The sequence below is a fragment of the Cucurbita moschata genome, unplaced genomic scaffold (assembly GCF_002738365.1).
Source record: "Cucurbita moschata cultivar Rifu unplaced genomic scaffold, Cmos_1.0 Cmo_Scf00003, whole genome shotgun sequence".
NCBI lineage: Eukaryota > Viridiplantae > Streptophyta > Magnoliopsida > Cucurbitales > Cucurbitaceae > Cucurbita > Cucurbita moschata.
Window position 1 is genome coordinate 5001410 of NW_019268519.1, and position 23497 is coordinate 5024906.

At 37.1% G+C, this 23497-nt stretch overlaps 3 protein-coding genes across 3 annotated transcripts; 2 read left to right on the forward strand and 1 right to left on the reverse strand.

The window, feature by feature from the left end:
• Positions 1-3250: 3250 nt before the first annotated feature.
• LOC111432515 (serine carboxypeptidase 1-like) lies at positions 3251-9529 on the forward strand. Its single transcript, XM_023069440.1, has 14 exons — positions 3251-3439; positions 3561-3709; positions 4328-4404; positions 5220-5342; positions 5447-5549; positions 5614-5651; positions 5764-5865; positions 7531-7611; positions 7700-7933; positions 8064-8129; positions 8216-8337; positions 8639-8752; positions 9134-9179; positions 9282-9529. The coding sequence occupies exons 1-14, from the start codon at positions 3285-3287 to the stop codon at positions 9363-9365; spliced, it is 1494 nt and encodes a 497-aa protein (XP_022925208.1). The 5' UTR covers positions 3251-3284; the 3' UTR covers positions 9366-9529.
• Positions 9530-9769: 240 nt separating this feature from the next.
• On the forward strand, positions 9770-13340 carry LOC111432523 (probable protein phosphatase 2C 33). The gene is made up of 5 exons (XM_023069451.1): positions 9770-10878; positions 11253-11618; positions 11717-11834; positions 12507-12730; positions 12823-13340. Exons 1-5 carry the CDS (start codon positions 10621-10623, stop codon positions 13132-13134), a joined length of 1278 nt encoding a protein of 425 aa, XP_022925219.1. The 5' UTR covers positions 9770-10620; the 3' UTR covers positions 13135-13340.
• An 884-nt stretch (positions 13341-14224) lies between these two features.
• On the reverse strand, positions 14225-19216 carry LOC111432508 (riboflavin biosynthesis protein PYRR, chloroplastic-like). Its single transcript, XM_023069429.1, has 9 exons — positions 18604-19216; positions 18243-18377; positions 17957-18056; positions 17730-17855; positions 17317-17630; positions 15776-15895; positions 15247-15492; positions 15047-15172; positions 14225-14778 (listed from the first exon to the last, which is right to left on the reverse strand). The coding sequence occupies exons 1-9, from the start codon at positions 18985-18987 to the stop codon at positions 14515-14517; spliced, it is 1815 nt and encodes a 604-aa protein (XP_022925197.1). The 5' UTR covers positions 18988-19216; the 3' UTR covers positions 14225-14514.
• Positions 19217-23497: the final 4281 nt, after the last annotated feature.

Here is a 23497-nt window from a genome sequence, read left to right on the forward strand (position 1 = left end):
AGACAAATTGAAATTAATTTAAATTAAGGAAGAAATCACATTATAGAAATTTGAAAATAAGACCTACTCTAATAATATATTAAATTATCCCGAGACTTGAAAGTTTAAACGGATGGGTTATAATAAATTTATTTATATTAAAACTATGAATAATAAGATTATATTGGGTTGAGCTCTCGCATGTCCTAGGTCCGATCAGATCAGCCAGCGATCAGTTTACAAAACAAGGAGTTAAGCAAGGGCCAGGAGATTGATAGAAGAATCCGGTCGAAGCTTGACTAAAAAGGGCTTGTGTTCAACTTCGCGGGTTGGCTGGTTGGAAGAGATTGCTTTCTACCGTTTGTTTATCCCTTCGAGATCTTCTCTTAGCAAAGTAGGTTCAAGTCACACTTTTAGCTTGCTACAAGCTGGGCTCAGGGACTGTAGTCAGCCGCTTCCCTTGTAGTCGTCAGCTCGTTCTTGACAGATCCGCAAAAAAGACATATCAAGCAAGATAAACCGACATGCTCTATGAATAATAAGATTATATCTTTTACTATGTACACCTTCCTTTAATTAACATCTAAACTATTGTAAGTTAATAAATGTAATCGTATGCTTAAGTTTGAACTATTAAATGCTTCTAAGTTACTAAATGTAATCTTAAGGTACTAACTTAGGGTTAGGGAAATTTTCAGATGATTGCTCCAAGTTAAGCACATAACTTTAGAGTATTTAAAATTGAGCCACCGAAAGACAAGGTGCACATTTCTTTTCAGTGGTTAAGAATTACTTCAAGCATAATACGTTTAACTTTCTTGTTGACCTTTCTGAAAATTTTTCTAGGAAACACGTGAATGAGAACAAAACGTGCATAAAGGGTATGTTTTGATTTGTGGGTATAGCTTTTCACTCTTGAAAAAACTTCTAGACGAACAACATGGTCATGACGTATGGGATGAAAGAGATCCTCGGGACCCTGATGTGTTGAATTTCAAATCTTACTAAGCATGTCACTAACTTCTATCCATCAAACGCGTCTTTTGCTTATGATTGATGTAATTATTGAGTCAAATAATACAAACACTGATGAGAAAGAAATCACTCGTGAAGACGGAAAAGTCTAGGGGTATCAAAATCCAACCAACAAAAGACATTAACTTTATGAAGACACAAAGTGGGAATGGACCCAATTTGGTTCCTCTTCCCCCAATCATTTAGCAATCCTTTGTATTGTTTTTCTCAATTGTTATATACTTTTAGGGTTTACTTCCAAAAAGAAACCTTGGAAGACTCTAAAATGTACACTAAGACACCACCAACATTGTCACCATTCATTGTTTTTGTCAAATATATGCTTTTTCTTTTGTCTTTTTTTTTGTTTGTCTTTTTTTTTTTTTTTTGTTGCTATTTCGGTGGATCATCGATTCTTTTCCCATTTAACGAAAATATTGTTTACAAAAGCTCACAGGTAACATTGGTCAAAAAGAGAAAGCTAAGAGTAGAAAGAGATCGAACATAGAATAAAGTAGAAAAACACGAAACACCCATATCTAAAAAGAATTGGGTCCAAGCTCGTACGTCCTTCTCAGCCTCGACAAGAGGTCAAGGCTGAGTCTACGATCTAGTCCGCCTCCTAGTGCATGCCCCTGATCAGTAAAATAGAAAACAGGAATTTGGTCGATGCCCATACCTCCTCCTCAGCCTCGACAAGAGGTTAAGGCTGAGTATACGGTCTAGTCCGCCTCTTGGCGCATGCCCCTGATCTGTAAAATAAAAATCAGAAATTTGGTCGAAGCTCGTACCTCCTCTTCAGCCTTGACAAGAGGTTAAGGCTGAGTCTACGGTCTGGCTCGCCTCTTAGTGCGTGCCCCTGATCTGTAAAACTCGATTTGATTAGGTTGGGTCCATAAATTAACCTAATTACTAGAGGAAGAGACATTCAAATTGAGGGTTTGAGAGCTACTTTTGAATGAAGGGTCATTAATGTTTATTTTCTTATTACCTTTTTATTTATTTTATGCTTTGTTTTTTTTTGGTTCACAAACGTTGTTGTCATTGTTTTGAATTTTTGTCACAAAGCTCCAACGTCAAGCCCTAAATAATTAAAAATTATTCCAATTATATATATATATATATAATATAACGCTAAAATATCATTTTAATTAGTGACATTTAAAAAAAAAATTAATGGTTTAAACAACCCGATCAAACCAATCTAACTCGCACGGTTTGAGCTGGATTATAAATTTTTTAGATCGGGTTGAGTTCATTATTTAGTAAGAGTTATTTGAGTTGAAAAATTTACAGTCCGAACAATTGAGTTGAGTCTAAGAAATGTCTCAATCCAATCCGATTAGACCGACTCAACTCACAACCACCTCTAATTTTAATCCATGTAGATTAAGTTTTATTCTATTTTAGTTTATATATTTTCAATAAAACTTACTATTATTAATTTGTTAGATTAATCATTATTATTAATTTGTTTGGCTCGGGATGACTTCTAATGTGACCAATTTGACACTCGATGACTTGGCTGTTTTCTTGCATCTCGATGACCTAATCATGCAACCTATTCATTGTGGACTGTTTTGGAGATTGAGAGTAAAAGTTGTCCTCTAAGAAGGATACAATTTCTTTTTTAAGAATATTGTTGTAAGTTCTTATGAATTAAGCACCGAAACAAAAAGAGTGATGGGTGTAACTGTAACGGCCCAGATCCATTGCTAGCAGATATGGGCTTCCTTTCGAGATTCCCCTCAAGGCTGTAAAACCTCCTTCGAGGCCCAGCGTTCTCGTTGGCACTCTCCCCCCAGTTCTCCTCCCCAACCAATGTGAAACATCACAATCCACCCTCCGCGTCTGTTACGAAGAGGTTTTCACACCTTTATAAAAAAATGTTTCATTCCTATCTCACAATCCTCCTCCTTTGAGGCCGAGGACACTCATTCCTCTCTCAGATCAATGTAAGGTCTCACAATGAGTGTGAATTGTAGGTGCACGTTATCTCTTAAGTAATATATAGAAAGTATTCCAAATACCAAACCCGAGAGGACCAATGTAGCTAAACTTTCAATCAAACAACAAAGATCACTCTAGTCGAGATTTCAAAAGGTTAGGACATATAATCTAATTAAACCTGATATATAAAATTTAAAAGTTAAAGAGGGGCGAAAAGGAAAGAAGCCGAAAGTGAAGGGACTAAAAAGGAAATAAACCCAAAATTTGAAATGGAAAAAAGGAGGGTCTCATTATATATATATATAAACGGCGAAAGGTAGAAGAAGAAGGAGGAAGAAGAAATGAGGAAATTAGGAGTACTGGTGTTGCTTTGGAGTGCATCGATACTTCTTCCGAACCATAATCGTTGGCTTACAGAAGCAGCTCCGGCGAATTCGGCGGTGACTCACTTGCCCGGCTTCACGGCCGGCGATTTCCCGTCCAAACACCACTCCGGGTCAGTGCCTTCTCAATTTCGTGATTTTGATTTTGATTTTGATTTTGATTTTGATTTCTAGGGTTTAGGGTTCCGAATTTCGGTCTCTGTGCGATGTGATTGAGTTTTAGGGGTTCTTTAGGTATATAAATATCGACGGAGGTTCGAGTGGGAAGAGGCTGTTTTATTACTTCGTGACGTCGCAACGGAGCCCCGCCGCCGATCCGGTGGTTCTCTGGCTCAACGGCGGCCCTGGCTGCTCTAGCTTCGACGGCTTTGTTTATGAACACGGTAGTACTCTACTTCCCTCCCTTTTTTTTTTTTTTTTTTTTTTTTTTTTATAACTTAAATTACAATTTCTTTTCTATAAATAATTTATTTTCTTGAAATTCAGACTATTTTTAAAAATTTTAAATTTTTTATTAAAATTAAAATTAAAATTTACAAATTTATTTCGAGAATAATATAACTTTATTAGCATAGTAATACAATTTTATGTTCGAATACGTATTTTTTAAGATCGAATGAAGAGTATTTTTGAAATTTTTAAAAAGATATTATTAAATTTTATTTTTTAATTTGAACTTATTTTCTATAATTAGGTGTGATTTTTATGGGTTGGTCCCACTTGCTTTGAATAGGACCAAAAATTATAGGTTGGGAGATGGGTAGGAATTTAAAAAATAAAAAATAAAAAAATAAAAAATAAATTGTGGGTCGGGATGGGAAATACCGATTGCATTAATAAAAGTTATTAAATATTAATAATTTAAAAATGTGTATTTTCATAATTTTTATTAGTTTTTAATTGGAAATTTTATGAAATTAAATATTTTATTTTATTTATTAGTGATGGAGACGTCTAATAAATTTAATTAAAATTAATATTTTAATGTTCATTATTTGCAGGACCTTTCAATTTTGGAGAAGGAAATCCCAAGGGGACACTCCCTACCTTACATCTTAATCCTTACAGCTGGTCCAAGGTGACATCATAATTCTTTCCTTTATTTATTTATATATATATTTATTTATTTATTTAAAAGACTATATATATATACACACACATATAACGTAATCTATAGTTAAAAGAAGTTCAAGTTGTTAGATGAACACGACTATGATATTGTCCATTTTAAGCATAAGCTCTCGTGGCTTTAGTTTAGACTTCCCAAAAGGCCTTGCGAAAACTTCATTTCACTTGATTATTTAGACGGATCAATTAGGTATGCCATTGATAACCTCTACTTGTGTCCTAGCTCGTTTGAGAGCTAAATTTGCCTCGATTGTTTGTCTCTTGCCCTGAGCTTTCCTCAAGAGTTTGCTGAACTTCTTGTGGATCAATGTCACTAGCCTTCTTCGCGTCATTTACTAAAATAGTGATCTCAGAGTCATCGTAACCACCCATCAGAGCTGCCGTAACCACGTATCAGAGCCATCGTTAACCATCCGTCATTAGCTGTAACCACCCATCAGAGCCATCATTAACCATTCGTCATTAGCCGTAAGGTGCGTGATTTGGTAATACACCAATTTGTCCACTATTTGTAACTAAAATCATTTCTATCACACTTCTGAAGTCCAAAGCCCTAATAATTCGAAATGTCTCCTACCAATGGAGAGAGTATTCTCTTATTATAATAAACTCATGATCATTCCCTGAACTAGCTGATGTGAAACTTCCATTCAACACGAAGTCACATCACATAGAATGTTGGGAAATATTAAGATGATGAGATATTGAATTATAAATCCCGATTTGAATTTTGACATTGTAATTTGAAATAAATATTATTTGCAGGTTTCAAATATTATATATTTGGATTCCCCAGCTGGTGTTGGCTTATCCTATTCCCCAAACGAGGCCAATTACAATACAGGAGATCTTCAAACGGCTTCTGATACACACATTTTTCTTCTCAGAGTAATTCATCTTTTCTTATTATTTTCATTTTGCAATCAAGTCCCTAAACTTTTCAAATCTTCAATTTCTCACCCTTCAAATATCAAAAATTGAAATGTTGGCAGTGGTTTGAGGAATTTCCAGAATTTCTTCAAAATCCATTTTACATAGCAGGAGAGTCCTTCGCAGGCATCTATGTCCCCACCCTTGCTTCTCAAGTAGTCCAAGGTACTGTATTTATTTATTTATTTTATATAATATTTTATAATTATTTAATATATTATGGATGTAGGGCTTAAAAATGGGGCTGTGCCAATTATAAATTTCAAGGTACGTATAAGTAAAAAGTCAAAAATTGAAGGATCAAAAAGAAAAGTTTTAAATTGTGGTGGGAACTAAATATAAATATGAGAAATTTTGGGTATTTGATGGAAATTAATAGGGTTACATGGTGGGGAATGGTGTGACGGATGAAAAGTTTGATGGCAATGCTCTCGTCCCTTTTGCACATGGAATGGCCCTAATCTCTGACGCTATGTTTCAGGTAATCATTACTAAATTATATATTTCCGTCTCCATTTTAGCATCGTTTAAGGATACACTTTCTTACTGTTAAGGATAGTTGACCGTCACTATAAGGCAAATATCTAGATATTTGCCTTACATTACGGGTTACCATATTTGCCCTCTTATTAAAGGCAAATATATTGCATTCATTTATTATTCTTTCCTTTTATTACTATTTCCATAATATTTGTAATTTACCATATTTCTGTATTCTGAAAATAATTATAAATAAGATAACTTTCACACCATTTAGGTGTGGTGGATTCAGCAAACATTCACATGGTATCAGAGCCATTTTGGTTTAGCAACCTAGATCCTTTCTTTTCAATGGCTTTTGAAATCTTCTACTGTTCTTCTCCACCACCACTGTTGTCTTTGATGCCGCAGGGGCAGTCGTCATGGCTGTCACATGCAGAGTCGATTGATTATTCTTCGGCTCCACCTTTTTGACCTCCAAATCATCCTTCGCCATACTCTGTACATACAACCTCACCTTTTCCAAACATAGCCTCTTTCATTTTCTTCCCAATTTTTCTTCATCCTTCACAAAAACCCTAATCTTAGGATCTTCATCAGCATTCCTCTTCGAAAATATACAGAATCTCAATAAGCCCATTGACCTTCTGCAGAGATTTACCTTTGGAATCTGGGCGCCGCACTGGCATCTTTGCCAACCAAGTTGCCGCTGCCCTTCTCGCCAAAATTGGCTCCTTCGCCCCAATGTGGCGACTCTTCCAGCTGCCCTTCTCGCCAAAATTGGCTCCTTCGCCCAATGTGACGACTCTTCCGGCTTCAACATTGTCTTTGTCCCTTGCTCTAGGTTTCCCCTTCTACTTCTTGGGGTTTGACATATTCTCACCAGAGCCAAGGCAGCATCGTCGCTAAGCGACAATCCCTCTTCATGGGTTAGACATATTCTCGCCGAAGCCAAGGCAGCATCGCCGCTGAGCGGCGATCCCTCTGCAGTTTTCGATGGCCAAGAAAGTGTTTCTCTACGCCTCCTCTGAACCAGGTTGTTGACATCTTCACGAAAAGTGATTCTCAACCTCTTTGAATTTTTCAGATTCAAGCTTCACGTTCGTTTAAATCCGACGCTTAGCTTGCGGTGGGGTGTTAAGGATATTTAGTAATAAATTATAGTTTACCATATATATTATATTTGATATTTTATTATAAGGCAAATATCTAACATTTGCCTTATTACCATAGTTATCTTTCCATTTATTGTTATTTCCATTTACTACTATTTTCATATCCTTGTAATTTATTTGATTATAAATAAGATAACTTTCACACCATTTAGGTGTGGTGGATTCAGCAAACATTCACACTTACGTTAGGCTCGGTGCGAAGATATGAAGAAAAAATCTTTGTTTTTATTATTATCTTGTGGGGTTGAAGCCTCGTACGGATCTGTCCCAAATAAAGTCGGGAATCTCTGTTTGAACAGAGAATGAAAGAGGGAGTCGGGAGAGATTTCTATGCGTTAGGTAAATAGAATTGGGGGCGGAGATTGTATTTTTCGTCCTCGTCTAAGTATAATAAATTAGTTTTTTTTTTCCTTTTGAAAAACTATATTATAATATTAAAATTCTAGCGATGAAAATAGAATGAACTTAATGTAATTTGTATAATATTGTAGGAAGCTGAAGCTTCTTGTGGTGGAAATTATTACGACCCTCAAACGGAGGCCTGTTTTGACAAGCTTGAACGGGTTGATCAGGTTTTTACATTCTTTTCATATCTTTGTATTTGGTTTATAAACTTTAATTTTTAAATTTAAATTTGTTGAAAAAAATGAATGAAATTAGGACTTGGAGAAGTTAAACGTATACGACATCTTGGAGCCATGTTTTCACATAGGAAACACGAGCGAAAGCTTGCCTACAAGTTTTCAACAACTTGGGCAGACAAAGAAGCCTTTAGCCGTAAGGAAGCGGATGTTTGGTCGGGCTTGGCCTTTTAGGGCACCGGTGCGCGATGGGATCGTCCCTCTTTGGTCTGAACTAGCTAAGACCAACATCAAATCTCATGTCCCTTGTCTGGTTAGCTTACGTTTCATAATCACTCTCGTAAACTTAAATTATCAATTTAATTCAATTATACTAAAATATTGTTGATTTATAGTAAAGATTTTGAAAGTCAACTATTTGTGTTTGACTTTTGTGAAAGTAGAACGATGAAGTAGCGACGATTTGGTTGAACGACAAGTCGGTGAGAGCAGCCATTCATGCCGAGCCGGTACTTCTTTTTGAACCCTATAATTAATTAATTAATTATTTGTTTTTATTTTTTATATTTATAATTAAAAATAAATAAATAAACAGGAAAATGTGGCGGGTACATGGGAGCTATGTACTCATAGAATAAGGTATCGTCACAATGCTGGAAGTATGATTCCTTATCATAGGAACCTTACTTCTCAAGGTTTTAGAGCTCTTATTTTCAGGTCAGTTTTTATTTATTTATTATTATTATTATTATTATTATTAATCAATTTCAATTAACATAATTTAAAATTTTTAAATTATCTATTGTAATAATAAATAAATAAATAAATAATTAATTAATTAAGTGGGACAGAGAGTATAATCTTCAAAGAGGAAACTGTTTCGGGTCCTTTTTTGTGGGTCCCGCAGATTAGATAAATATCTCGAGAAGTGTTTTTATTATGGGTAATAATTACTCGGGGAAAGATTTAAATTTTAATATGAAAAAAATGGTTGTTTTTGTTGATTATGAATGAACAGTGGAGACCATGATATGTGTGTGCCATACACCGGAAGCCAAGCATGGACTTCTTCACTTGGCTACAAAATTGTTGATGAATGGAGGCCATGGTTCTCCAATGCCCAAGTTGCAGGGTATTTATTATTTATTTATTTCTTTCTTTCTTAAATTAATAAAAAGTCAAAAAAAAAAATTATAACAAAATTTTCATTAATACTTTTTAACTTTTTATAACAAAATTAAAAAAGTATTTCATTTTTTAAAAAGTTTTAATATATATATCATATTTAAAAAAGAATAATTTTTTTAAAAAAAATATGATTTATAAAGGATAAATAAAGATCATATAATTTTATTAATTTAACCTATTCTTTGATGCATAATTATAATTATAATTTTTTTAAATATTTTTTAGAGGAAAAGGAATATTTAAAAATTAAAATAAAACAATAAAAAATATAAAAAATGTTATTGTTCATTGACAAATCTAACAAATTTTATGTTTCCTTTTAAAGGTATTTACAAGAATATGAACATAATCTCACTTTCCTTACCATAAAGGTATGCATACTTTTAAATTTTAATATTATCAATTATTTATATATATATATATATATATATATTTATTTATTTATTTATAATATTAAATAATTACACATGCAGGGAGCTGGACATACCGTACCAGAATACAAACCTAGGGAGGCATTAGATTTCTACACTCGATGGTTAGAAGGAAATTCAATATAAACCAAATTTAAATGATTGACTTATACAAAAATGTACCAATAAAATACTTAATTAATTTTAACGACCTTGATTAATAAAAAAATTTACTATGAGCCATAAAAGAATACGTATAATATCATGATGTACGTGTCCGTACGTGACATATTGAAAATGTAATTTATGCTCATATGACGTATAACATGCATAAGATCCTACATTAAAAATCATATAATATTTCATTCGTGCTTATCATATGTCTGGTGTCTCATGTGACATAACATGATATATTTGTTGGATGATTGTTCGTTAGTTTAGAGAATGTTTATGGGTTTATAATCAAATAATTTTATTGAATTTTTTTTTAAAAGATTTAAAAATATTAATAATTAAAAAATAATTAAGCTTTTCTCCCTTTCATAATCATTCCTCACGAACCCCACGAGGCGTCTTGTTATTTTCCTTCTCCTCTATTAGCGACGCCATTAATGTGCTTCGTTTCTTTGTCCTCTTTCAAAGTCAAAACTCGTTCACAACCCGCGAAAGGATTCTTCATCGGTTGATTGCTTGTTTGTTGCATCTTCCGGTCGTTTTCCCCACTCAATCATTCCACCCCGCCTTTGGTCGTCTTCAAATCCGATGTCGTTGTTTAAAGATGAATTCATTCTGCCAAATTCTTAATTGATTGATCTCCAATTTTGTTTCCTACTGTTGGTAATTGAATTTCTGAATGGGTTTTGATTGTTTCTGCGATCAGGGGAATCGTTTTTGGCTCTGTTTGTTGGTTGGTCTTATCGCGATCTTGAATTTGAATTAGAATTTATTGGAGGTTTTTTTTTTTCTTTTTTTTCTAAATTGAGAAATGGATGAGAAATCTTTTGGGGGTGAAATAACTGCGTTTCGATTCAGTTGTTGATTTGAGCCTCTCTATTGATTGTTGGTGGGGCGATATGCCCCCACGACTTCTGAATCTGGAAATGTTATCGTCTTTGTTTCGCGTGTAAATTTGGAAATATATCTATTCTCTTCGCTGTTGCTTGGTCTTTTGGGCTTCGTTAGCATTGTTTGATTATACAGACAAATGAAAGTTTCTATGACATAGTGTTTAGATATGTTTAGAGGCTAATTTAGTGCTTAATCTGTATTTAAGAGATGTATATGGATGTTATAAGACCAAGCTTCCTGTGAAGGCTTAGAATCCAAAGATAAACGGTTATTTAAGTCTGATTCTATTAACTGAGGTCCGTATTCAAGCATTCTAGGAGTCCCCATTTCCAGAATGGGGCCTTGCTTGTCTGTTGGATGTAAGAGGGCCATGGCTGGTTCCTCTGTATCTTCTGTGCTGGAAGCAAGAAAACTGAAAGACTCAGAAAATGGGCTGGAGTCCAAGGATTCTATGTTTGAGCAGCAGAGTGAAGAAGCAACAGTTCACCGAATTCCGGGTCGGATGTTCTTGAATGGATCCAGTGAAGTTGCCTCACTTTATACTCAACAGGGCAAGAAAGGGATGAACCAAGATGCCATGATTGTATGGGAGGTTAGCTCTTTATTGTCAATATGTCTCATTTATGGGTCTTGTTGGTCCCTTTCAGATGATATAACTGGTTTTACATTGGTATATCACAAGCTCTTGAATGCATTAGAAAATTGTTCCTTGGGATGGATAGCATGCTTTGTTCTTGGTTCTGTCTTAGTTTATGCTGTGCAATGTTTTTCTGAACCAATTAGTGTATTAGTATCCACTTTTCCTTGAACAAAGTTCAATCCCTGATTTGACTTGTCATAAAGAGGCTTTCAAAGTAAGGGCTTCTTCCTTGTGTGCTTCAATGTGTAGCCTGAAAATGCTTTTAAGTTTGAGAGAATGCAAATAGATGGGGTATAATCACCACTAATCAGATCATGAATTTTCAGCACTTTGGCTCAAGAACAGATACATTCTTCTGTGGAGTTTTTGATGGCCATGGTCCTAACGGTCATCTGGTTGCGAAAAGAGTGAGGGATTCTCTGCCCCTGAAACTGACTGCACATTGGGAAGCTAATGCAAGCAATGAGGATATTTCAAAAGAGTTTGGTCATAAAACAGGTCTCAACAATGAAAATTCTGGGTTAGAAACTGATTGGAAGGAAGCTAGTTCTCCCCTTAAGCACCATGAAATTTCTGAAAATATGAAGGAATCATTTTTGAAGGCTTTTAAGAGAATGGATGTGGAACTCAAAATGCAGCCAAGTATTGACTGCTTCTGTAGTGGGACAACAGCAGTAGCTCTTGTTAAGCAGGTGGTGTCATTACTGCAGTTCTATTACCATATTTACAATATTTTCGTTTTCATTTGATCCGATCATTCTTAAAGTTCTTGTAATTTACTGGCTTCTAGGATCGAGATCTTGTTATTGGAAATGTCGGGGACTCTCGAGCTGTGTTGGGTACCAGAGACAAGGATAATTGTCTCCAAGCAGTTCAGTTGACCATAGATCTCAAGCCAGATATTCCAGGTCCCTCCCTCTCTCTCTCTTGTCAATGAACTATACATTTTGAGTTGTTAAAACTCAGTTGACCATAGATCTCAAGCCAGATATTCCAGGTCCCTCCCTCTCTCTCTTGTCAATGAACTATTCATTTTGAGTTGTTAAAACGTTATGTACTTGCTGCTTCTATAATGTGATTTTAGAGAATATTTGTGAGATCACACATCGGTTGGAGAGGGGAACGAAACATTCTTTATAAGGACATGGAAACCTCTCCCTAGCAGACGCATTTTAAAAACCTTGAGAGAAAACTCGAAAGGAAAGGCCCAAAGAGGACAATATCTGCTAGCAGTGGGCTTGGGCTATTACAAATGGTATCAGAGCCGGACACTGAGCGATGTGCCTGTGAGACGCTGGGTCCCGAAGGGGGTGGATTGTGAGATCTCATATCGGTTGGAGAGGGGAACGAAGCATTATTTATAAGGGCGTAGAAACCTCTCCCTAGCAGACGCGTTTTAAAAACTTCGAGAGAAAGCCCGAAAGGAAAAACCGAAAGAGGACAATATTTGCTAGTGGTGAACTTGGGCTTATACAATATCTGACATAATAATAAGTTTTCTCATTTGATTGGACATCTGAAGTTTCATCGATTAACTTCTAGCTGAAATCTGGTTTTGATTGCTTTCTAAACTGCAACAGCGGAAGCAGAGAGAATTCTCCAGTGCAAGGGTCGGGTATTTGCCCATGAGGATGAACCAGAAGTTGCTAGGGTATGGCTTCCAAACAATGATTCCCCTGGGCTGGCAATGGCACGATCTTTCGGCGACTTTTGCCTCAAGGACTTCGGTCTAATTTCTGTTCCTGAAATTTCGTATCGGTTTCTGACGGACGAAGACGAGTTTATAGTTTTAGCTACCGACGGAGTATGACATTGACTTCTTAATACCATTTACTAAAATAGATTCATTTGATGACTACTTTCTTACTATCTAAAGTTTGATTCAACACTTTTCAGATTTGGGATGTTCTCTCAAACAAAGAGGTAGTCGACATTGTGGCATCGACCCCAGCTCGTTCTGCAGCTCAATCATTGGTTGAGTCTGCAACTAAAGCATGGAGGCGCAAGTTTCCTTTTTCCAACATTGACGACTGTGCTGTTGTGTGCCTCTTCCTCGACTCGAACTTGATGGTATCAGATATGAATGTTAAATCCCAGGAGGATAGTTCAGCAGTTCAAGCTGAGACAGCCATGGTGGATGATGATGTCTCAGGCGCAGCTGGTCTACGGTGTTCGGAAATCGTGCAAACAGTAGGAGTTTCTACATGAACGGTACGATAGAAAACGCTCCCACAATGACTGCACAGATTCTCAAATGTGCCTTGCTTGGTTCCAGGTTAGGATGTTTGAAGGTTGTTTTTTGACCCCAACAGACTGCTCTTTAAGGATTTTTGCTGCCAATGTTTGTGTACAAATTTTTATGTGTGAATAAACTACTTAAATAACGCATATAAACTTGTGAATCATTTTTAATATGATGTTGGTATATTTTATGTTATAAAATAATTATATCTTTTTCGAAAATCGGATGGTAGGGATCAAAGGAAAATCTGCCAACCTGAGCAATTGTATAAGATATATATTCTCAACTAAAGGTTAGAGACCCGAACGCATTGACAGATTTTATAAATTTGACTTCTTGGTTTGAGAGTACAAGTTTTATGCTAGTTGAGCAGAGCTCGTGTTAGCATTACAACCTTTAACGTTTGTATTCACAGATTTTGATAATCCTTTTATTACAACATATCCAACGGTCAAACTAGGTAGTTTAGTCGTTTGTGTGTTTTAACATGCCAGTATCTTGTTTGTTTGGTTGTGCTAATACTTCTGGATTTCTTTTAATACGTTTGATGAGTTCTTAAAGACTACATGCAATAGTAACCGCGCTTTAAAGAAGAAGAAATTGGATCAAGAACTTTACGTTTTTGCTTACAACACCTTTACTTCATGCCGAAAGATGTTGCTTCTGCAATAACTTTCCAATCCTTGTAGCAAAATCTCGGTCCTATCCTCTAATGATAGGCACGAACACGAAATGAGAATAACGAGCATGTGTGAATTGGAGAAAACTCACTCGAAATGCTCGATCAGAAGAAAAAAAAACTATAATGATGGGAGCTATGGATGCAAGTATTCCTCCTCAAGACTTCGGGCTGGTTTGATGTTCTCCATTCAAACTAAAAGATACCCTCGATCGAGAAAATTCTCCATTACCTTTTCGACGATTTAGATTTATTAATATTATTAAAGAAGTCATGAGAGTAAGAAGGTACATATTTGAATGTTTGGAAGCCAAAATAGAACAAATTTGATGAAATTTCAGAACAAAAGCAAATTTCCTCCAAGAAACAAGTTGTAGTAAATCATCAAGGGGATGCCCGGTGCCTGAAATCTTCCATAGAGAGCATGTTCCTCTTTTTTATTTCATTATTCAACAATAAGATATAAGTTATACAGTAGGCAGAAGTATAGCTGCCTACCAAATCAGAGAGAATTTTTCGGGTCGAACAATAATGGTTCAACATACATTAGAGCCTCGTCGGTACCTAATTTTCGGGGCACAAAGAGGAGATTGCCCATTGGATTCTGAATCATATAATACCACCTTTTAACTGATGTGATTATTAATCTTCTTTCTTGTGTTTTTCGTCAATTGAACTCCACATTGCTCCCGTTTGGGGTCGATGATTGTCCAAGAAACTCGGCTCTCAATTTCATTAGAAGTCTTCCAAGGTAGTTTAGACCTTCCCCATCTCGACCTCCACCCCAGAAGAGATCATGTGGAGATGCTTCAACAAGAACAGATCCAGCAGTTGATAGCAACATAGATTGCAGATGAGGGTAACTAGAAAATTTGCATTTCAATGCACGGTACATAACGTCGAGTTTGGCTGTTCGCCAATCAGATCTTATCTGTAACGAAAATCGAGTGATGCCAGAGATTATCATGTGATCTAGATCATGGAATAGATATCAAACATGCTCATATCTTGTTCTTTTTCCCTCTAAACTTGAAATTTTCAACAGTTTTTATCATTTTTTCTATCTTGGGGCTTTAGAAAAGATGATCAACCTCATCTTTCTTCAGAAGATCTATAAGTTTTATGCAATTATCACGCCCAGACGTCGTGCCGAAAGAAATACACCGACTTAAACTAAAAACGAGTAAGAGCAGCTATACCATTTTAGGGTGCTGTCTCTGCATTGATCTTCCTATCCTTGCTGCTTCCTCTGGACTTCTTGCTGATTTGATCTTTTCTACGCAATCCTGAGCAACAGGATCATCAAGCCCAACAAATTTATGAGCCTGCATATTCGATCGAGGTCAGACAATATTCTATACTTTGAAAGACAAAACAATTCACAAGCAAAGGTACCCACCTGATAATAATGCTCTACAGTCAACCAAGTGCAATCGTTACCATTTTCATCGGCGAGATGAATGGGGTGTCGTGAAAAGTTCGAAAAAGCGCCGTAAGGATCCCATGTTTTGTAAAAGAATATGATACTCGACTCATAGGGAGTAACTGTTGGGTCAATTGCAAAGGTTTCATCACAGGATGGGATTACAGGAGCAACATCTAATATTGGCTGAAGAAATCCACTAATTAACATGTCCTTCCCAACCTGTAAGCCAAACTCTAATCTCAGTCAAAATGCAATCCATGCATGCTTATAAATGAAATGAATACTTCAACTGATATGGAAGAAGTCGGAGTTTCTGCTCCATTTGATAACCACTTGGTTTTTAGTTTTTAGTTTTACGAGCGAAAAATAGGGAATATTAAGGAAATAAAAAACGAGCACATTTATTTTGGCCATATCATAGAAGATTGACTTGGAAAGTATTGCACATAAACAAATAAATAGATGAAGTGAAGAGATGATAACATGATAAACTAAAAAGAACCTTCTCATATTGAACATCTATTAGTTCCAAAGCTTGAGACATCTCAACCATTCCAAGTTCACCAACAGGAGATGGTGCATTCCTTCCTCCAATAATTTTAGGTGCAACAAATGCAAAAACCTGAATTGAAAAACATAACTAAATGAATGGCTCAACATCTCATAAGAAAAAAAAATCAAAATAAAAAATTTCAAGAAGGCAAGGTGGGAGGGAGATTCATTCTGGGTGGAAAAAGTGGCAAACCAATGGGGATGGTTTCTAAAGGTCTCAACAACTCTTTGAATGAGAGGAGTAGTAGTTTGTTAGTACCTGTTGGAGCAAGGAAGGATGGGAAGAGAGTGTGGAAATATCTTTAGAAGACTCCCAAAACTAAGGAAACTAACTGTAACAGCCCAACCCACCGCTAGCGAATATTGTCTGCTTTGGCCTGTTGCGTATCGTTGTCAGTCTCACGGTTTTAAAGTGCGTCTACTAAGGAGAGTTCCATACCCTTATAAGGGATGTGCTTAGTTCTCCTCTCCAACCGATGTGGGATCTCACAATCCACCCCCCCCCCTGGAGCCCAGCGTGTCCTCGTTGGCACTGGTTCCCTTCTCCAATCGATGTGGGACTCCTCAATTCACCCCCTTTTGGGGCCTAGCATCCTTGTTGGCACACCGCCTCGTGTCCACCCCCCTTAGGGACTCAGTCTCCTCGCTGGCACTCGTTCCCTTCTCCAATTGATGTGGGAACCCCCCAATCCACCCCCTTTCAGGGCCTAACGTCCTTGCTGGCACACCGCCTCGTGTCCACCCCCCTTCGGGACTCAGTCTCCTCGCTGGCACTCGTCCCCTTCTCCAATTGATGTGGGAACCCCCCAATCCATCCCCTTTCAGGGCCTAACGTCCTTGTTGGCACACCGCCTTATGTCCACCCCCCTTCGGGACTCATTCTCCTCGCTGGCACATCGCCCGGTGTTTGGCTCTAATACCATTTATAACAGCCCAAGCCTACCGCTAGCAGATATTGTCCTCTTTGGGCTTTCCCTTTCGGGCTTCCCCTCAAGGTTTTTAAAATGCATCTGCTAGAGAGAGGTTTCCACTCTTATAAAGAATGTTTTATTCTCCTCCCCAACCGATGTGGGATCTCACATTTTCTTATGGGAACTATCTGATAAGGCAATCTACACGGGAGACAAACTCGAGAGAAGAATACCCTACATGGCTCTATCTTCACATTGGTGTACAAATTGCAAACATCCAAATGACAGAGTCAGCTCTTGTTATCTTATCACTTTGCGAAAACTTTCCAGAGCTATTATAGTCCTCCCAGAAGATCCAGAGTTTCTCCTTTCATTCGCTCTGGGAGGGCACCGTATCACAAGGATGCAGAAGATTTTATGGGAGAATTTTATTAGAGCTTTTTACAGAAACATTTGGCAAGAAAGAAACAGAAGAAATCTTTCAAGAGAAGGAATTGTTCATCACACACCGTCTTCTATAACTAAGTGGTAACATCAGGGAATCAACAATATATATCCAAGAAAAAGAAAAGATCAGAACCTCATGTATTACTCCAGATGCAATGGCTGAAGCTGCTAGGGTCCCTCCGCACTCCCACAAAATCGAGAGAAATCCACGATCATGAAAATATTCCATTACATCTCGAGGGTTTAGATTATCGAACTCCACTACTTCAACTCCTTTTGATGCAAGCAGTTTCTGGAAACTCCTTTTAGCACCCCTTTGTGTTACAACCATGGTTGCCATACCCTTTGTGTCCCAAACATTTGCTTCTTCAGGAAGATCGAGAGTCCTCGACATCACAACACGAAGAGGAATATGCCCACCACCATGTCTTGCAGTCAGTCTTGGATCTAATGCAGAGGACAACATTGGGGGAAAACAATGAAGCACTGTTAACAACTAAGTACCACTCATCAACAAGACAGAAAGAGAAAAATGGCAAAACTCACTATCCCTGCGTACGGTATTGCCTCCTACTATAACAGCATCGCTTCTTCCTCGTAATTGAAAAACTCGTTGTCTAGATGAAACACCACTAATCCATGCTGCATGACCAGAACTTGCAGCAATTTTTCCTGATAGTCAAAATCAAATCACTTAACTATAGCATAAGCGAGAAATGGAAAAGAACAGAGAAGGGTACTCGAGAAAATGAACCTAGAATACTAATACCAACCATCAAGAGTCATGGCATATTTAAGTACAGAAAAGGGCACTCGAGACGCAGCTTTACAAATCAACGGAGCATTAACAAGGAAGCATTCTTTTCGAGCTTCCTATAAGACAAATCAACGCTTCATATAAGTGATCTGTAAAAATAGTGATCTAACAGTACGTTATGGAAAGCCAAAATCGCTTAAGAACAAGAAGAAAAAAAAAGGATACAAATCAAATCGCATCGATTCAACACCTAACGAAGTGAGGCAAAGAAAGAACACAATTCAACAATACCAATGAATTACCTCAACGGCTCTACTCTTTAGTTCCTCTCCAAGAACATCAACAAGAACCCCTTGACTTCTTAAAGCCCTCACAGCATTTCCTCTTAGATGTTGCAAAGGATGCCGCATACCAACAACTACCCTTTCAATCCCTGCCTAATTGTGCAATTTCAATCGCAGATTTTAACATAATATTGATAACAACAGAACAAAAACAAATAACATCTTCCAAATTTAGCATGTGATTCAACAAGATTCATCAATCAAACATGCTCAGTTCAAACCAGATTTACATCACGGCTGATATTATTGATCGAATTTCAAACTAATCAAGCTCTAAACAAGCGTTAATCAATTGAAAGAACAGAATCTGCATTTAAACCTGGACTAAAGCAGCCACAGCAGTGTTATCGCTAGGGCAATCACTGGACTCCAAATTAAGAAATGCAGTAGCACCACGGCAAAGCTCGCCAGCAGCTTCCACAGCTTGAATCTCAGCAGATTCGGTACCCTGACCGTAGAGGAAGCCCTCGCCAGCGACGGCGCCGGATGAGGTGGTGATGATGCAGCCATAGTTGGGATGAGGAGCGGTGCGTCCAGCGGACTTATCGGCAATCTCCGCGGCGCGACGGATGAAAGTGGCTTCGAACAAATGGGAAGTAGAGCTATTGCTACTGGGATTGGTTGTGGTAGCGGCGGCGGTAACGGCGGTGGGCAGCCTATTGGCGTAGATAATAGGGAAAGAAGCTCCCAATGTGAACACCATGGGAATCGGAAATCTGTAGAGATTTGTTGTCAAGGTTCTTGAGGGCTGTTCTATGGCGATAAACTGCGTACAAAGTCAGAGAGCTTTATCAGCATCAGCATCAGCATCTTCTTCTTCTTCTTCCTTGTTCTTGCTGGGCCAGAATCATGGGCACAGAAATTGCCGTTCTCTCCAAACAATTTTTTTTTTTTTTTTTATTCTCACATGGAATCCAATTTCAAGATTTAATAATGCTCAACCTCTCATCTTTTTATAGAACGGAATCTGGGGTCGGAGGTTTCTTTCATTTTGTTTGTTTGGTCACTCGAAACGATTCTTAGGCCGTTAGTCTCAATCTTTTTTCTAAGAATCAAAGTCAATATTAACTCGGAAAGCATCAATTCTAGTAACCCTAAAATTGCAGCTCTCGAGGGTAAAAGCAGAAGCGTGTTTGGGCAGCGGACTTGCGATTGTGTGGCACTCACTTTCCAACGACAAGTGAGCTAAGCCAATTCGTTCTTGCGTACCCTACAGCCAAACGACGTATGCTCGAGCCTCTGGCCTCGGTTTTAAGAGAATGTTTTAGAAAACGAGAACAGAGAGAGATTTTTGAAAGAGACGTTACATAAGCAAGCAAGAGAGAAATAACAACCGCTCACAGTATATAACTTTGGGTAGGGAGAAGGTGACAACTAGTCGTATCCCACGATAGTACATTCTGAGACATTTCATGTTTGGCAGACCTAGACATGATATTTCTGAAACGTCGTACTTCCTATAAATACAAAAGTAAAACACTAGAATATGAAAAGACATAAAGGGATTGGCTTGTCATGGGCAACACGCCTTGGACGAGCATCACCGTGACATCTTCTCTCACCTAATTGGTTGATGTCCCTATCAACCGACTACTTTCAAACTTGGCGATGTGGGTGGCGGCGGAGTCCAGATCTTCAGCGCGTTCCCAACTGGTTTCCTCCGTAGGGAGATTATTTCATTTGACAAGGAATTCACGAATCTTCCATACAGGTCTCCTATCTTCCTAGCCTTGTCGGCTAGGATCTCCTCTATTTCTTTGGTGTCTCTTTGTTTCAGATCGATGCTCGGTCTAGTGATTACATTTCGCTGGTCGTCGTTTGGTCAAGGTGATAGGGCTTCAAGTTGCTCACATGAATGACTGGTGTATTTTCATCCATGTGGGTAGCGCAACTCTATAGGAGGTAGCCCCAATCTTTTTAATGACTTCAACCGAGCCTTCATATTTTCAAACTAGTCTCTGGTCCTTTCGGCTGCGAAATCTAATCTGTTCTAGTCTCAACTTGATGAGAACTTGATCTCCTGCTCGGAATTAGAGGGGGCAACACTTCTTGTCTGCCTACTTCTTCATATGCTTGGAAGCTTTCTCGAAATATGCGACATTCGTCCCCACTCCCAAATTATGCTCGGCTGAACTATCAGCCCAACTAGTTTTCAAACACATTGTAAAGTTACGGGGCATTCCGTCGAGCATCATCAGTGATAGGGATGGTAGATTCATTGGCACATTCTAGACCAAACTATTCACGGTATCAGAGCCAGATTTTAGAAAACGAGGGCAGAGAGATTTTTGAAAGAGACGTTATATAAGCAAGCAAGAGAAAAATAACAACGGCTCACAGTATATAACCTTGGGTAGGGAGAAGGTAACAACTAGTCGTATCCCCGTATAGTAAATTCTGAGGCATTTCATGTTTGGCAGCCCTAGACATGATATTTCTGAAACGTCATACTTCCTAGAAATACAAAAGTAAAACACTAGAACATGAAAAGACATAAAGGGTTTGGTTCGTCATGGGCAACACGCCTTGGACGAACATGACCGTGACACTTGGCTGCAAGACCCACCTCTCGAGCAAAGTGAAAGAAAGACTGATTGGAAGATTGTTATTAGAAATTTTAATTCAATATTCTAATTAATTTCTAACTACACTATTTATATTTAAATATATAAAAATTTAAAAGTAATTATAGTATAAGATCCAATAATAAATTAAATATCTTAATCTAAATTTTCAATTAATTTTTAAATATAAATTTAAACTAATTAGGAAGATATCTTTTGAAATATAACCATTATATTCAAATTATGGAAAACATTAAAAAATAATAATAATAATTTTCCTAAATAATAATTATATTAAAAAAATAGAGAGGCATGATAATACTTAACCTATAGTGTGATTTTAATCTAAACGGCATACTTCATGCAATAACCACACCATACAAAATGTACATAATGTATAATTCAAACAAAAATATTTGACATATCATAAAAAATTAAAATTAATTTAAATACAGACATACCTCGTGTGAAATTGAGAGAATGTCATGAGTACGAGAATAAGAATATCTAACATTTCCTTTTTTTTAAAGAAATAAATTTGTTATTTCATCGTAACAATGGGTACTAAACAAAACTCGTAATAAAGTTAGAGTACGAGAATCTTTTACTATCATATTTATCGATTAAAATTTTTAAAATTATTTAGCAGATAGGAACGATATTCTATTATATAATTAAACAACACGAAGATAACAAGATATGATTCCGTTTTTCAAAGGTTTTTTTTGTACAAAATACACGTTACGAAAATTATAAGGACGACATACTCTTTTTTTTTTTTCAATTTTCTCGTTCGAATTGATAAATCTAAGATGCGATGAAATTTTGGAACTAATTTAAAACGGATAAAATAGAATTTAAAGTATTAATTCCTAATATTTGTATTTATCCATTTTATTAAATTGAATATTAGCGACATATTATTCTCCATTGGCTTACTTTTTAAGAAATTGTATCTTATTGAGCATTCTAGTCTTCATAAATCTATTTTGTCAATATTTTATTCTCTTAATTATATTCCATGTGTATTTTTTTTTTTTTAATTCATCGATAACAACATATAATACATTTATTGAGAATAACAGAACATCAAATGATTAGACGAATTAATCCTTTGAGAGGATCATATAAACAATGTATGTTTGTAATGGGCCAAGTCCACTGCTAATAGATATTGTCGTCTTTGGACTTAAGACTTTTCCTTTCGAACTTCTCCTCCAGATTTTTAATACGCATCTGTTAAGGAGAGGTTTCAACACCTTTATAAAAAATGTTTTGTTTCTCTCTCCAATCGAGCGAGATGGAATTTCACAATCCACCCCCTCTTTGAAGCTTAAGATCCTCACTAGCACTCGTTCATCTCTCTAATCGATGTGGGATCTCAGAGTGTTATTTCTTTTGTCTAACGTGGTCTACTAAACCTGTACATTCTCATGGATCATATCTCTTGCATACAAGCCAAAGGAGTCCATGCCTTTCAACATGCTATAATTTGCAGTAATCAAACTAAAGGCAGTTTTGTGCTAGACATAAAAAAGAATGTAGGAGGAGAGGTCGTTGTTAAGGAGACAAATCCTATTCAAGAACGTCCTATAATATAAGGTTGAAATGTGCATACTCTTGAAAACATTTTTGCACCTAAGATATCATGCAATTCATCAACGAAAGCTCAAACCCACCACTACCAGATAGTGTCTGTTTTGGCCTGTTACGCATCACCGTCAACCCCATGGTTTTAAAACACATGTTAGGGAGAGGTTTCCACACCCTTAGAAAAAAATGTTTCGTTCCTCTCTCCATTCGATGTGGGATCTCACAATCCACTCTCCTTGGAGGCCACCATCCTCGCTGGCACACCGCCCAGTGTCTAACTCTAAAACCATTTGTAATATATCGAGCCCACCGCTAGCAGATATTGTCCGTTTTGGCTCATTACATATTGCCGTCAATCTCACAATTTTAAAACACGTTTGTTAGGGAGAAGTTTCTGTTAGGAATCATGACTCTCCACAATAGTATGATATTGTCCACCTTGAGCATAAGCTCTCATGGCTTTGCTTTGGGCTTCCCCAAAAGGCCTCATACCAATGGAGATAATATTCCTCATGATTATTTCCTAAATTAGCCGATGTGGGACTTTCATCCAACACCTCCCCTTAATCGAGGCTCGACTCATTTTCTTCTTGAGTCTTAGTCATTTTTTACTATGCCTTTGAAGCTCACAATACTTTGTTCGACATTTGAGGATTCTATTGTCATGACTAAGTTTAGGGCATGGCTCTGATACCATGTTAGGAATCACGACTCTCCATAATGGTATGATATTGTCCACTTTGGGCATAAGCTCTCATGGCTTTGCTTTGGGCTTCCCCAAAAGGTCTCATACCAATGGAGATAGTATTCCTCATGATCATTCCCTAAATTAGCCGATGTGGGACTTTCATCATCCAACACCTCCCCTCGAACAAAGTACGTCTCCCTTTAATCGAGGCTCGACTCTTTTGGAGTCTTAGTCATTTTTTACTATGCCTTCGAGGAGGGTTGACTCCTTTTTCTTTTGAAGTCCTTTGTTCGACATTTGAGTATTTACCAATCTATTGGCACAACTAAGTTTAGGGCATGGTTCTGATACCATATTAGACGAACACG

Coding starts and splice junctions, on each gene's coding strand:
- LOC111432515 (XM_023069440.1), top strand. CDS start 3,285: ATGAGGAAATTAGGAGTACTGGTGTTGCTTTGGAGTGCATCGATACTT. Junction 3,440..3,560: donor CCGTCCAAACACCACTCCGG/GTCAGTGCCTTC, acceptor GGGGTTCTTTAG/GTATATAAATATCGACGGAG. Junction 4,405..5,219: donor ATCCTTACAGCTGGTCCAAG/GTGACATCATAA, acceptor TATTATTTGCAG/GTTTCAAATATTATATATTT.
- LOC111432523 (XM_023069451.1), top strand. CDS start 10,621: ATGGGGCCTTGCTTGTCTGTTGGATGTAAGAGGGCCATGGCTGGTTCC. Junction 10,879..11,252: donor ATGCCATGATTGTATGGGAG/GTTAGCTCTTTA, acceptor ATGAATTTTCAG/CACTTTGGCTCAAGAACAGA. Junction 11,835..12,506: donor TCTCAAGCCAGATATTCCAG/GTCCCTCCCTCT, acceptor AAACTGCAACAG/CGGAAGCAGAGAGAATTCTC.
- LOC111432508 (XM_023069429.1), bottom strand. CDS start 18,987: ATGGTGTTCACATTGGGAGCTTCTTTCCCTATTATCTACGCCAATAGG. Junction 15,896..17,316: donor CATCTGGAGTAATACATGAG/GTTCTGATCTTT, acceptor TTTTCAATTCAG/GTTTTTGCATTTGTTGCACC. Junction 15,493..15,775: donor TAGATGTTCAATATGAGAAG/GTTCTTTTTAGT, acceptor TTTGGCTTACAG/GTTGGGAAGGACATGTTAAT.